The sequence below is a fragment of the Prinia subflava genome, chromosome 15, assembly GCF_021018805.1.
Source record: "Prinia subflava isolate CZ2003 ecotype Zambia chromosome 15, Cam_Psub_1.2, whole genome shotgun sequence".
In the NCBI taxonomy this organism is placed as follows: domain Eukaryota; kingdom Metazoa; phylum Chordata; class Aves; order Passeriformes; family Cisticolidae; genus Prinia; species Prinia subflava.
The window spans coordinates 1342054-1356143 of NC_086261.1; the positions used below are offsets into that span (position 1 = coordinate 1342054).

Here is a 14090-nt window from a genome sequence, read left to right on the forward strand (position 1 = left end):
GAAACTTGGGCAAGAACAATAAAAAAAGGCATTAAACTTCACCCTCCTTTGCCTGGTGGAAGTCAGGGTTTTAATAATGTTGCCTGTAAGAGTAAACCAAGGGAGAGATTGCTCCTGACAGGGAATGCTGAATCCTGACAGCTCTCCTGAAGCCATTCCAGCAGCTCCTGAGCCTGCAGTGCCACCAGCCCTTGGGATCAGCACAGTCCTGGCCTTCTTTTATCACTGAAATGCTGAAAACCAACCTAAAACTGTCCCAGGGGCCAGCCCTGGGAGAAGTCAGAGCACATCTGTGAGCAGGAGGTGACAGTCAGGTGTTCAGGCTGTTCATCCCTCCCTGGCCTTTGGCAGAGCTGCTCCAGTGTCACTTCCAGGGTGTCCCCAGCTCTTTGTCACCCTGGGTTAGGGACAGCCCACACTCACATCATTCCCAATTTCTGTCCCAGAGTGTCCCCAGCTGTTTGTCACCCTGGATCAAGGACAGCCCACACTCGGATCATTCCCAATCTCTGTCCCACAGTGTCCCCAGCTCTTTGTCACCCTGGATCAAGGACAGCCCACACTCGGATCATTCCCAATCTCTGTCCCACAGTGTCCCCAGCTGTTTGTCACCCTGGGTCAGGGACAGCTCCCCCACTTACATCATTCCCAATCTGTGTCCCAGAGTGTCCCCAGCTCTTTGTCACCCTGGGCTGGGGACAGCCCGCACACTCACATCATTCCCAATCTCTGTCCCAGAGTGTCCCCAGCTCTTTGTCACCCTGGGTTAGGGACAGCTCCCACACTTACATCATTCCCAGGCTGTGTCGCTTCTGGTCTTCATACAACACAAAAACTGTTCCTTGTTTTTCCTGAAATTAAGACAAAATTGCTTTTTTATTCCTAAAATAGTGGTAATTGTAATAAATGTGTTACAGTAAGCACACACCCAAACTAAGAAAGGCTGGTTTAGAATTGTGTGTAAGGAATTATTGCTCAGTTTAAATAGATTATTGCTCTAGCTTCTTGTAGAGAATACAATAAATACAGCAGAGTCTATTCCATAGCAAATACTTGGGTTTCAAAGTAAGACATGGTCAAAAGTATCTTAGAAATTATCTCCTTACACAGTTATTTTTATCAAGAAGTAGGTTAACCCCTCAAAGTCTTATACACAGTTAAATTGAAAGCAAAATAGGTGTACATGGCACTTGAGGACATGGTTTAGTGGAGAACATGGGGGTAGTGGATTGATGGCTTGATGATCTTAAAAGCCTTTTTCAACCCTAACAGCTCCAAGATTTATGATTTCCATCGCTAGAAGTGGTTTTATCATAAAGGAATTTACAAAGGAAAATTGTGCAGAACGAAGATCACGTTGTCTCATCTTTCCTACCTGGAGGTCAAATCCAACCCCTCGAGCTGTGCAGATGTGGAGGAGGAGGCTGTAGGGGATCCCCGGGAGGCTGGCGTGCCTCAGCTGGCTGCTGGCCACGGCACAGCGCGGGCTGCCCGGGGCTGGCTGCAGAGAACAACCCACCAGCCCGCATTCCACACCAGTCTGTACCAGAACCCAACTCCCAAATGCTGAATTACTGACTTTTCACAAGAGATGGAGGGACAGGATGAGGGAGAACGGCTTCAGACTGACAGAGGGGGGGGTTAGGTGGATATTGGGGAGAAATTGTTCCCTGTGAGGGTGGGGAGGGTGTGGAATGGATTTTCCAGAGGAGCTGTGGCTGCTCCTGATCCCTGGCAGTGCCCAAGGCCAGGCTGGAGCAGCCTGGGACAGTGGGAGGTGTCCCTGCCATGGCAGGGGGTGAAGTGGGATGAGATTAAAGTTCCCTCCCAACCCAAACCATCCTGGGATTCTACAAATGGCTTTTTGCCAGTGAACTCAGTGTGGAGTAAGGCTCCACTTGGAGGAATTCCTGCTCTCCCAGGCTCTGCTGGACACAGACATTTCCATAAATCCCTGTATGACAGATCAGACCCACAGAACTGCTCTTTATGAGCCACGTTTTGGTGTTTTCACAGCTTCAGTGGTCACTGTGAGAGCCCTGAATCCAACCTGGCCTTGGACATTCCAGGGATCCAGGGGCAGCCACAGCTGCTCTGTGCCAGGGCCTGCCCACCCTCCCAGGGAGGGATTTATTCCCAATATCCCACCTGGCCCTGCCCTCTCTCTCCCTAAAGGTCTGTGCTGGATCGAGTTTAAACTCCCACCAGTGCTCAGGCCAGAACAGAGATGTTGCTTTGGGGGGCTCTGAGCAGAGCTGTTCCAAACCAGGATTTTCCTGGTGTTATTTCCAGTGCTGGACTGTTCCCTGGGAGCAGGGACACTGCACATCAAAGCCTGTAATTTACAGTATTTCCACTGAAATTATATTTGTTTTGACATTGACTCATTTAAGTTGACATAGCTGAAATCCTGATCTAATACATCTCTGCCTGAAAATTAATCATGTTTATAATATTCCGAGAATTAATAACACCCATTGCTCAAGTCATTAACTTAAAAAAGGAGCTTCCAAAATCTGTTTCTCTGCAGTGGGGGACCACAAATAAATGAATGCTTGATAAAATAATCCAAGCAGCAGTTTAACAAGCGTAAACTTGAATGTGGCTGCAATAACACAGAACTATTGTTTAAGGGTTGGCATCAGGTTGATGAGGTGCTTATTTCAGCTACAAAGCATGCATACACATGCATAATGAACTGCAGGATGAATTATTAATGTGTTGCTTATTTAGCCTCATCTGTCTAGAAGATAATGTATCCTAACTATAATGAGTGATTGGTTTTGTACATAATTACAGGAGCAGCAGTATCTAGGAAATTTGTTCTTTCAAAGAAGGAGTTCTAAAAATAAAATCCTCGCACAAACTCCGGGGCTGCTTCGTTTTATCAAAATCAACCCTACCAGCGTGGAGAATATCTAATAAATTAAAAAGGACAGAATCATTATTAACATCATAATTTTACACAAAGTGTTTTACTTAATCATTCATTACAGATCATGTGCAGTAGAAACATTTGTCTCTTGGTTTGTTTCTTTTTCTCTTTCCCTGGGAGACTGCAGTCTCGCAGTTAACTCTTCAGGAGATAAAAATCTCAGAAATACAGAAAAAAAAAAAAAAAAAGCATATAATAACAGTTTATGTTAATTCTGACAGAATTTTAATTAAAAAAAAAAAGTTGCCACTTGATTACTTTTCATTTCTAAAACTTGGACTACTGGGACTAATCAGATCCAATTTATTTCTCTCCAACTAAAAGTGGTTGCTTGACGAGAACAATGGATCAAGAGCTCGTTAACCTCTAAATTACAGCTCCATGACATTTTTGGAATGGTGATACATTCCCTCCTCTATGGATGGAAAAAAGGGAGCTGTGAATCTCCTGTCAAAGTATGGCAAACAGCTTTTGTTTTCTATCCAGATGTGTATGTGCACACACACACGCTTCTTATGCTGACTTTTCTAAAGACCTTTCTTCCCTTTTTATAGCATCCCAGAATATTTGGGTGGGAAGAGACCTTAGAGCTCATCCCATGGCAGGGACACCTCCCACTGTCCCAGCTGCTCCACGCCCTGTCCAGCCTGGCCTTGGGCACTGCCAGGGATGGGATTGTTCTACTTTAACTTCTCCTGTGCTGTTATTCCTGACTTTATGAACCTGGTCAAACCCAAGAGCAGCAGTTTAAAAGCTGAAGGGAGCAGATTCAGCTCCTCTAGAAGAGGTGAACTGGCAGTTCCACGAAAGGTTGGATTTGGGGACACATCAGTGCTCACAGGTTGTGTTCCCTCGTGCTGGACCTGTTGGCTTTTGCTCTCCTGTGAGCCCAGAGGTCCTTGCAGGCGGCAGGAGCCACAATCCAGATTTCCATCTGTCATGTACAGCAGCAGCCGAGTCAGGGCCAGCTGGTCACTGTAGCAGAGGTCAAGGTCTGTTGCCCACACCTAATCAAAACAAAGAGGGGCATTCAATTAAATTAAAAACAGCAACAAGAAGAGTAAAATTCAGCAATTGGGAAGGAACATCTCTGCCTTTTTGTTGTTCTGTGTGTTGGCATTCCTGCTTTTGGCTTCCTGGTGCTGGAGCAGGGATGGCAGTGATGAAGATGTGAGGAAGGAATTCCTGGCTGGGAGGAATTCCCTGGCAGGCCCTGGCACAGGGTGCCCAGAGCAGCTCCTGGATCCCTGGCAGTGCCCAAGGCCAGGCTGGACAGGGCTGGAGCAGCCTGGGACAGTGGGAGGTGTCCCTGCCATGGCAGGGGTGGCACTGGAGGGGCTTCAGGGTCCCTTCCCACCCAAACCACTCTGGGATTCTGCCATTCCACAAACCACTTCCAAACAGGAACAAGCAGGACTCTCCTGTAACTCCAGCAATAATCTCTCAGGGAGGGCTCAGGAGGCTGAGGGCAGCACTGTGGATTGCTTCTGCAAGGCTCCTCCACCCCAATAACCACAGCTTGGCTTTCCCAGGAGCTTTTCCCTGCTTGGAAAAATCCCTGTGCCTGCCCTGCCAGTGAGCAACGTCTCCACACCCCAAGATCTGCCCTGCACAGGACCCCTCAAAACAAATCTCCCAGTGAACAACTCGCCTCAGCCCTGGAATGGTAAATGGACTCATTATAAGGATATTAAGGGGTCAGGCAGCCAAGGCCTCTTGGAAAACTGGAGTCAATTCAGAATCATATGCACAGAGTAATGCCCTTTGGATAATGGGGAATAAATCACCCCAGTAACAGTTGTTAATATCTAACTACCAAGTATCTGTTGCTGTATTAAATATCCTATTTGTCAACTTAAATATTTCCTGCTGCACGGTCTAAAATGCAAATTGGATGCTAATGGCTGGCTTTACTTAGTAATAGGGGAATGTTCCCCAATTATAATACTTAATTTTCTTCAATAATTTATTGTTTATTATCACTTCTGTGAGACAGGAAGAACTTTGCTGTCCATTTCTCCTTTTCCAGTGTGTGCTAACCTTTCCAATGAGCCAAATAACAATTATAAACTATTCACATTGTGGGAGTGTTCCATTAATTTTGATAAATATTATCAACAAATCTGTGTCAGTATGTCCTAGATCTTGTCTGAGCTGGGTTTTACACTCTCAATTAAAACTCTGTCCTCAGAAAGAAGTGGCAGAGCTGCATGAGGGAACCAGGGACTGAAAATCTTGGATATCTGAGGGCTGTTCACTGGCTCCAAGTGAAGTGCTTGCTCTTAATCCAGACCCTGACATTACACCTGACCTCAAAATCCACACCTGAAGCTTTGCTGAGCACAAACAGAGCTGCAGGAGGCAAGCTGGACTGAAGGGGAAACATAAAAAAAGTTAAGCAAAAACACCCCTGTGCCTGAAGTGAGTCCCAGAGCAGAATGCAGGGAACGAGCTGGGGATTTAACAGCAGATAAAACATTAAAAAAGCAGCCTGGCAAAGCTGAGCAGCCTTCAGCAGTGGATAAATCCATTCCACCCTCCCAGGGATTCACACAAACCCTACCAGGCGTGGGGCAGCACCAAAGCTGTGCAAGAGTTACTCCCCAGATCCCACCTGGGCAGTGCCTACAGTTCAAACACGTGCCACTGACATTGTTTTAATGCCAAATGTAGAGAAAAACCCATCAATGACTCGTGTGGTCCACTTCACATCCTCTAAACAAAGGCCCAGCCTGCCAGCCTGGCTGCAGTGCCTGCTGGCACAGCCCAGGAGCTGCCCTGGCAAGGACAGGAGCCCTCCTGGATCCCCTGCTCCAGGGAAGGGCCCAAGGAAGGGGCTGGGAGAGCAGGGAAGAATAGAAAAAGCTTCCAGCAGAGCAACTTTTGTGCTGGAAATCATGAGATTGACCAAATATCAGTTTAAGGAGCTTCTGTTTGCATCCAGAGGGGGTTAAATAGTTTTTGGACGTGGTTTCATCATCTCAGCCCAATTTCTGCTGCTGCCTACAAAGTGAAGAGTTTGGATTTACGGGGGTGATGAAGGAAGGTGTCCATCCCCTCCCCTGCTGTAACAAAGGAGAGCTCCAAAACCTCCTCAAGCTTCATGTTCTGCTAAGGCAAAGCCATTGTAATATTTTGCATTTTCCAATACAGGGTGTGGGGAGGAGGAGGAGGAGGAATAGGAGGAAGGCAAACATGGCTGGAAGCCACCTGTCCACCTCCTTTCATCCCTGAGCCTGGGGCTGAACCACCCCTGTTGGAACAGAGAGCAGCCAAATGGTCACTCCTTGGTGCCAGCTGGGATCACCCCCAAGGATTGTTTTCCTGGCTCACGACTCTCTGAGAACACTTTTGATTGTGGCCATGTCCCCTCCTGCCCTGGATGTGTCCCAGAACATCCCTAACGTGGCAGAGAAAGGAAGAAGGATCAGATGGCACAAGATTTTCCAGCTTTATCCTAGCAGGGGATTCCCTTTTGCCATGGAAACACAAAAATGTCCTTTAAATCCCCTTTGTGCTGCTACAGAAATGGGAGAACGCAGGGCCTGGATGAGGGGTCTGAGCAGATAAGTTCAAATAAAAAATGATAAAATCCTACAGATTGACAAACACCTATTATTGACCCATCCCCATTTTCTGAGCATATACAATAAGGGCACGGATATAATTGTACACATTTATGATTAGAGGTGTCAAATCCTGACAGGATTGCATGGAAAATTAGCAGAACACAAGGAGTTTTCATCTGAAATGTAGGATTTGCAGAATTTATGTTCAGAAATTAAACTGGAACAAAACAGCCTGGAACTGATATTTGATTTTCAAAGGTGGGAGGTAGAGGCAGTAGTTAAGATTTTTAGATAGATTTAAGACTGGTTTTAAATCAAGCTAAGCAGAGAACAGATTAGGACTCTGCAGAATCCCACCAATGGACAAAAAAGGAGTTAGAAATACATCCTGCAAGACTTGCTGGCTGTTTATCCAAGGAAATATTTGCTTCCAGGGGATTCTCCTTTGGCACACACAGCTTCAGAGCCGGGGCTTCGTGGTGAAGACATCTCCAGTGAATAAAGTCACAGTTATGCTGGAATTCTTTACAGCTTCCATAAAAAACGCTTCAGCTTTAGAATGTAAACTTGAGACGGGAAGGAAACATAAATTCTTAAAGAGTTACTAAATTACAGCTGGGCTCTCCCCCTTTAACTGTTTTATCTGCAGCTGGTATTGACGGCTGCGTTACTGTGAAGAGCACCCGTGCTATTTTTAAAGAAGTGTTGGAGTAATACTGTAAAAATGTCAATTAGTGAACTATTAATGCAACTGGGGCATTGGAAGGAGAGTGGCTTTTATGACCCTCCAAACCTGCAGGAGGATTGATCGGGGCGGCGCTGCAGGCTCTCGTCCGGCTGCCATCTCGTGGCAGCTGCTGGCATGGGCTGGGCTCACCCAAAAACTTCATTTTTAGGGCTCTGCAGCTCCTCTGCCCTGCTGGAGACAGGGTTGGGAGATGGCTCTTGTTGGAAAACAGCACGTTAAAAATGGGCTCTGTTCTCTCTGGAGACTGTGGGGATTGTCCAAGGCCAGCACTTTATCCAATGTTCTCTCACTGCTGCTGGGAAAGGCTGGGGCTCTGCAAAAGCCATGGAAAAGGAGGCTCAGGATCCTGCTTCTCCAAATTATGATGGAAGGAAGTCGATGTTTAAATATTCCCACTCAGCCCAGTGGATTTATTTGGGTGCAGCTCCCAGCTGGGCTCTGGCAGTCAACATCGGGCAGGAGGGGCCAAGGCTTTGCTTGGAATGATCATTGTGGAAAATGAATCAGAAGTGATTCCCTCCAAATGCTGCTTCTCCACTTCTTACCCCAGACACTGCAAACAGCATCTCCATCTCCCTCCCCCTCGGGATCAAGGCACAGGTGTGAGATGGAAAGAGATTCCTGAGGCAAACTGGGAATTCTGTGGGTCCCAGCTTTCCCTGCCCCTTGGATCTCGTGGCAGCCAAGGCTCTGTCTGCCCACTGAGCTGTGTGACAACACACATTGTTCCTTACCCCCCTCTTCTCCTAGTGCTCCAAAGATCAGTATTTTCTGTAAAACACCCTTGGAAAGAATTCCTGAGTATCCTGTACTTCCAGGAAATGCATCTGAGCCTCCCACCTACTGCATTCAAGTGACACTTGTGAAATGAGTGAGGAAATGTTCCAAGGCTCTGATAGGATTTCTTGTTTGCCAAAAACCCCGTGCTTTTAGGAACACAAGCCTTTGTGTGATCCCTCTCTCCCAAGACAGATGGCCTCATTAATTGCCTCCACATCCAGTTAAATTTAAAAACCTGTGCTTAAATAATGTTAAAGTTGTGGTACATGCTGATAAACACAGGAAATGTTAAGGTAAAAATCAGCTGGGAACAAAGGAAGAAAACCAAGATGGAACAGAGAGGAATTCTAAGAAGCCACAAGAGTCACTAAATGATTCAATATGCCCTTGTTTGTGCCAGGAAATGGCACCACCTCAATAATCCAGGAAGCTTTCCTGCATTTCAGTGACCTCCTGGCTTCAGTGAAGGAATTGGCAAAACTCCCATGGACTTCTGTGGGTGAGAGTATCATCCCTAAATCTTTTTAAAGTAACTTTCCATGGAACTTGTCCAATATGGCTTAGCCAGAGTTCTGATTACAGTGCCTGTGTACATTCATTTTGGGAGTCAAATATAACTGGGATCTGATTTCCAGAGCTCACGAACTACCCAGAGGAGCTGTGGCTGCCCCTGGATCCCTGGAAGTGTCCAAGGCCAGGCTGGAGGGAGTTTGGAGAAACCTGGGATAGTGGAAGGGCTTAGAATGAGGGGTTGGAATGAGATTATTTTTAAAGTTCCTTCCTACCCAAACCATTCCATGATTCCATGATTATTGTGATTCTCTGGTTCACACAGCCACCCTACAGTGCTGTCAGTTATCAAAACCCTGAAAGTTCCCCAGTTCCCCACAGCCTTAAAATCCAGAGATGTTCCCTTTTACAGTCAAACACCTCCTGAACACTGAGGTCCTCAGTGAAGATTCGAGAAGAAAACAAAGCCAGGACAGTGAAGAACAAGGAGATGCACCAGGTCTACATTTGATGCTGTTAGAATACCCACGTGCTTTCCTCAGCTCACATGCCCCAGGGCCTGGAAACGGTTTGATCCCAAGGGCAAAGCTTTCTCCAGGTTTTTTTTGGAGTTCCATAGGAAAGCTGGAATTTCTCAGGCTCAGGGGAACAGGGTGAGGTAACAAACCTGCCCCACTCACCTGCTGCTCCCTCGTTTGGGGATGGGTGAAAGCCACGAAGTCCACGGAGAAGTAGCCCAGCACTCCTCTGGATTTACAGGCCTCCCCAATTTTCCAGCAGAGGCCTTGGAGAAGCTCTGGATCCACGGAACGCTGCGGGATGGTGCTGCCCCAGGACCTGAGGGGCCCCTCGGCGTGGAGCTGATCCCCAGATGACACCAGTGTCACCTCCCCCGTTGGCTCTATCAGCAGATCCACAGACAGGTTGGTGACGCTGGCCGAGGACGGGAAGGCTTCGATCACTCCACCTGGAAGAGGAAAGGAATCCCCTTGGAATTAAAGGAATCCAAAGGAATTCCAAAGGGAATCAAATCCACGGGTGCTGCGCTTCAGAGGGCACAGGAGGGAGCCACCAGCTCCGGGGGGATTGGAGATACAGGAAATAAATCCGTGGGAGGGGAGCAGCAGAGCCAGGATCGTGGATCTCTTGGAGGAGACTGGAGTTTAATGTGGCTTTTCAGTCCCGCTCCCAAACTGGATAAATCCCAGAGCTGACTGCAGAAACGGGCTCTGGGGTAGCAGGAGTGAATCCAGCTCAGCACCAGGCCCACAACAGCTGGGAAAGGCAGTGCTGGGATTTGGGGATGGAAACTCCTGCTGGGAGCTCATCTTGGAGACTCCCATCCATATAATGGTCTTAGATAAGAGTCTGCCTGTGGCATTCACCCACAAGAGCAATTTGGCATGGAAATAACAACTTCCAGCATGGTTTTCCATAGGAAAATCACCAAGGTAACTGCTTGGCATTCTGGATTTGCCTTTTTGTTGCATAAAATGCCATGATCCAATTTGTTGGCATAAACTGCTATGTAATAAAAGTGGTACTAGATGTGTTAAGTGGCATTATTTAAAAAGAAAAATACCTTCAAGGCTTTGATTCATCCTTGTCTCATCCATAAAGAAATCTATATATTAAATATTCTCACACTTACCTCACGTGCTGGAATTCCCTAAAACTTTTTCCCAGCACCCAAGGATTCAGGAGTTGGTGCTTATGGATTCAGAATCCAGGATTGATATGGATTAAAAGCTTGGATAGGACAAATGAATGATAGAACAGTGGCCTATAATTCATTGGTAAATGAACACTTGAAGCATAATGGAGAAATAAAAGGAGATAAATATTTAAATGGGCCCAAGACTAACAAGAATATGGCAGACAATATGGCATAATTACGCCTTCCAACACTTCCCAGCGACTTTGCAGTCTTATTTACCTTGAGTAAGAAATGTTTGGAGGAATTTTTCCCATGTAGGGAATCGTTTCTCATTGACTGGCTGTACGTGCTGTGCTAAAAGGCCCGGCAGCTCCTGGGAGATCTTCACCAAAGCTAGCTCCTGCAGAAACAAATTAAATAGAACCACAAGCAATTTTACTACAGAAATGAAAACTGCTTGTGGGGTGATTAAAAACCAGGCCTCCAACAGGCAAAAAAAAAAAAATGTGGTTACTGTTTACCCACAGTCAGGAAGCCTTTTTTAATTTTTCTACTTGGTCTTCTTCCCTCCTCCTGCAAACTGCCCTTCTCTGAAAGCCAGCCCCCCTCAGCACAGCTTCTCTTGCATTATAATTTATATCAATAATTGGATCTGGCATCTGAAAATGCCTGGCACTTGGTAACTGCTTTGGGATCAATAGCAGCAGTCAATAACTTGTACATTGCTTGTATTTTGAAGCAGCATATTGAAATAGTCACATATTCCAGCAATAGTTTTACTGGGTCTATGTTTAAGCTCTTCTATCAACCCAAATACCCTTCAGTTAGGAAAAAAAAATAGGAATAATCAAGCAAAAGCATTTCTAAAGCAGGAGATATCCTTTTCAATCTGTAAAATGTAACAAACTCCCAAGTGCCCGTGTCTTTGGTGGAATTTGATTAGTCACTCCACAGCTAAAGCAGCTTTTTTCCTAGTTCTAAATTCTTTATTATCACACACACAGCCCAGCCCCATTAAATACAGCAAGTAACTGCTCTGCTTTTACTGCTCCCCAAAGTCCCAGAGGAACAGGAGCAGATAAAGTGCAAGGACCCTGACTGGATTGCTCCAGGCTCCTTTTCTTGCTGCTTCACGAGCCTCCCCTGCTCCCCCGGGGCTCTTTCCTCTCTTCTCCATCCCCTCTCCTCAGCACCCCGTGCTGCAGCAGTGACCAGCCCTCCTCTGATCCCACCACAGTCCCTTCATCTCAGGCTCTGTGAGGAAACCTGATGGCTGACAGCTAAGAATAGCAAATAAAAAATTAAAGCTGTTTTTCCGGAGCAGTGAGCTTGTAGAGATGGGCTTTGTCACGGAGCACGTGATGTAAAGCAACCAAAAATGCAAATTCAAAGTGACTTCATTGTGATTTGCCTACCAGAACGAGGAGGATTAGAATCACTGGATGGTTTGGGTGGGAAGGGAACTCAAATCCCATCCAGTTCCAGGTGTCCTGTGCAGGGACACCTTCCACTATCCCAGGCTGCTCCAAACCCATGGACATCTCCAGGGATGGGGCAGCCACAGCTCCTCTGGACAATCCCAGATTCTGGGGAATCTGGGATTAACTGTGCATGCAGGAGAGCTGGATAAACTCCAGTCCTGGCTGCAGCCACCTTGAGACTTCAGGAAAGGCATTTCCCACCTGTGCCTCAGCCATGAAAAGGGGGACAACTGCTGTCCCAGCCTCACAGGGAATTGAGGGGGGAAATACCTTAAAAATATTGAGGTGCTTAGATGGTGATGCTGACATGGGATATGTGGGCTCCTATCATAGAATAAAGAGGAAAGGATGTTCCTGACTTAAAAAATGTCACAAAAAAAGGCTTAAAAATGGTTTTAGTCAGTAGATTGATACACTAAGCAGCACAACCTCATGGCAAAAACAAAGGAGCACATAAAACATGAGATCCAAGCTTAGAATTTACCCCAAAAACAACGGAGCACATAAAACACGAGATCCAAGTTCAGAATTTACCCCCAAAACAAAGGAGCACATAAAACACGAGATCCAAGCTTAGAATTTACCCAGCTTCAGGTGTTTATCCTGCTCCTTTCCTCAGGATCTGAAGGAGGAATTTCAGTTTTGGGTGGCTCAGCTGACTGAAACAGCAGAGCAGTGAGCAAATATCCATTGGCCTTGTGTGGGTTTGTATTTGTGCTGAATTATTGCTGAGCCAACAAGGCCCAGGCTGAGGGGTTCATGTGAGCCATGATGGATGTGCTGGAATTGCTGCCCCACAAATCAGTTCAGAGCTGGCAGTGCATCCAGCAACACCTCTGTCACTCCCATCCCAGCCCTCAGACCTGCTGACTTCGGGTATTGAGCAATTTAAACAGAAATATAAAAACAAATAAAGCAAGAGGGGTGCAGCAGCTGCCTGAGAGGTTTTGATAAATCACAGGGGGGAAAAAACCCAGGAATCTTTGCTGGATGTGCAGGCATTTGGAAATGCTGTGCCCAAGCTTGTGTAAGTGACAATTAAACTGGGACACAACTTTCCAGTGCAACAATTCCGAGCTGTCTCCTTTCACACAGAGCTGGAGGATCCCACCTGGCTGGGGAAGAAACCTCCCTAACCTGGCTGCAAAATCAGGCAGAACTTCCAAGGGGCTTTTTCTCTGCCTTTTGGAAGTTCTTCTTGCACATCTAAGGCGTGGCTGCTTTAGGATAATAAATCATGGAATCCTGGAATGCCTTGGGTTGGGAGAAATATTAAATCCCATCTGATTCCACCTCTTCCATGGGCAGGGACACCTCCCACTGCCCCAGGTTCCACCTGGCCTTGGACACTTCCAGGGGCAGCCACAGCCCTGGAGAGTGTGAAGGATGTGAGCACCAAACCTGGCTGTCTGACAGAAACAAATCAGGATTTTAAACAAATAATCAGTTCCAAAAAATCTGCCACTCTTCCCCTGAGCTCCAAGCCAACGTGGCAGAGCTTTGAACAATGCCTGGGCAGTTGGGGTGTTCACAGAACGGAGTCACCTTTTAAGGATTAGCACCTGGAATTGTGGTTGGAGGGGGGTTTTTTTGCAAGTGTAAGCTCTAAAAAGGCAATAATCCTGATTATAGGGAGTTTTAGTAGGCAAATTCAAGCCCGGCTCCAACATTCACTCATGAAGTCAAACCTTTTAAAAGGATCAGTGCTCAGCTGGCTAATTTCATTTAAATTGGACAGTATCTCCAGCAGAGCCTACCAATGTTTTATCTCTTGATGTGGCCCAAAACAATCCAGGACCACAGGCTCAACAGAAACAGGGATCATTTGTTCAAATCTTGTAGCTGATGTTCCTTAGTAGCAGTAAAAATGGACAGCCCAGATATTGTTTACATGATGTAGAAATCTTTACATCTCTCCAAACTGGTTCTATACCTTTTTATAACAATGAAGAAGCAGGAAAAAAAGAAAGAAAAGAAAGAAAAGAAAGAAAAGAAAGAAGAAAGAAAGAAAGAAAGAAAGAAAGAAAGAAAGAAAGAAAGAAAGAAGAAGAAAGAAAGAAAGAAAGAAAGAAAGAAAGAAAGAAAGAAAGAAAGAAAGAAAGAAAGAAAGAAAGAAAGAAAGAAAGAAAGAAAGAAAGAAAGAAAGAAAGAAAGAAAGAAAGAAAGAAAGAAAGAAAGAAAGAAAGAAAGAAAGAAAGAGAAAGAAAGAAAGAGAAAGAAAGAAAGAAAGAAAGAAAGAAAGAAAGAAAGAAAGAAAGAAAGAAAGAAAGAAAGAAAGAAAGAAAGAAAGAAAGAAAGAAAGAAAGAAAGAAAGAAAGAAAGAAAGAAAGAAAGAAAGAAAGAAAGAAAGAAAGAAAGAAAGAAAGAAAGAAAGAAAGAAAGAAAGAAAGAAAGAAAGAAAGAAAGAAAG

The 14090-nt window shown here is 45.7% G+C and overlaps 1 protein-coding gene across 11 annotated transcripts in view; it reads right to left on the reverse strand.

Moving 5' to 3' along the window:
- The window catches only part of IQCH (IQ motif containing H), a 52959-nt gene that overhangs the window by 4199 nt on the left and 34670 nt on the right, over positions 1–14090 (reverse strand). For 8 of the 11 annotated variants that reach the window (XM_063412990.1, XM_063412996.1, XM_063412994.1 and 5 more), the window contains 5 exons: positions 10479–10599; positions 9223–9509; positions 3775–3942; positions 1376–1501; positions 790–851 (listed from right to left, as the gene is read on the reverse strand). In XM_063412990.1, coding sequence (XP_063269060.1) covers positions 790–851; positions 1376–1501; positions 3775–3942; positions 9223–9509; positions 10479–10599 — 764 coding nt within the window. The remainder of the gene's footprint in view (positions 1–789; positions 852–1375; positions 1502–3774; positions 3943–9222; positions 9510–10478; positions 10600–14090) is intronic. The other 3 variants (XM_063412995.1, XM_063412998.1, XM_063412997.1) reach the window with 3 other exon arrangements.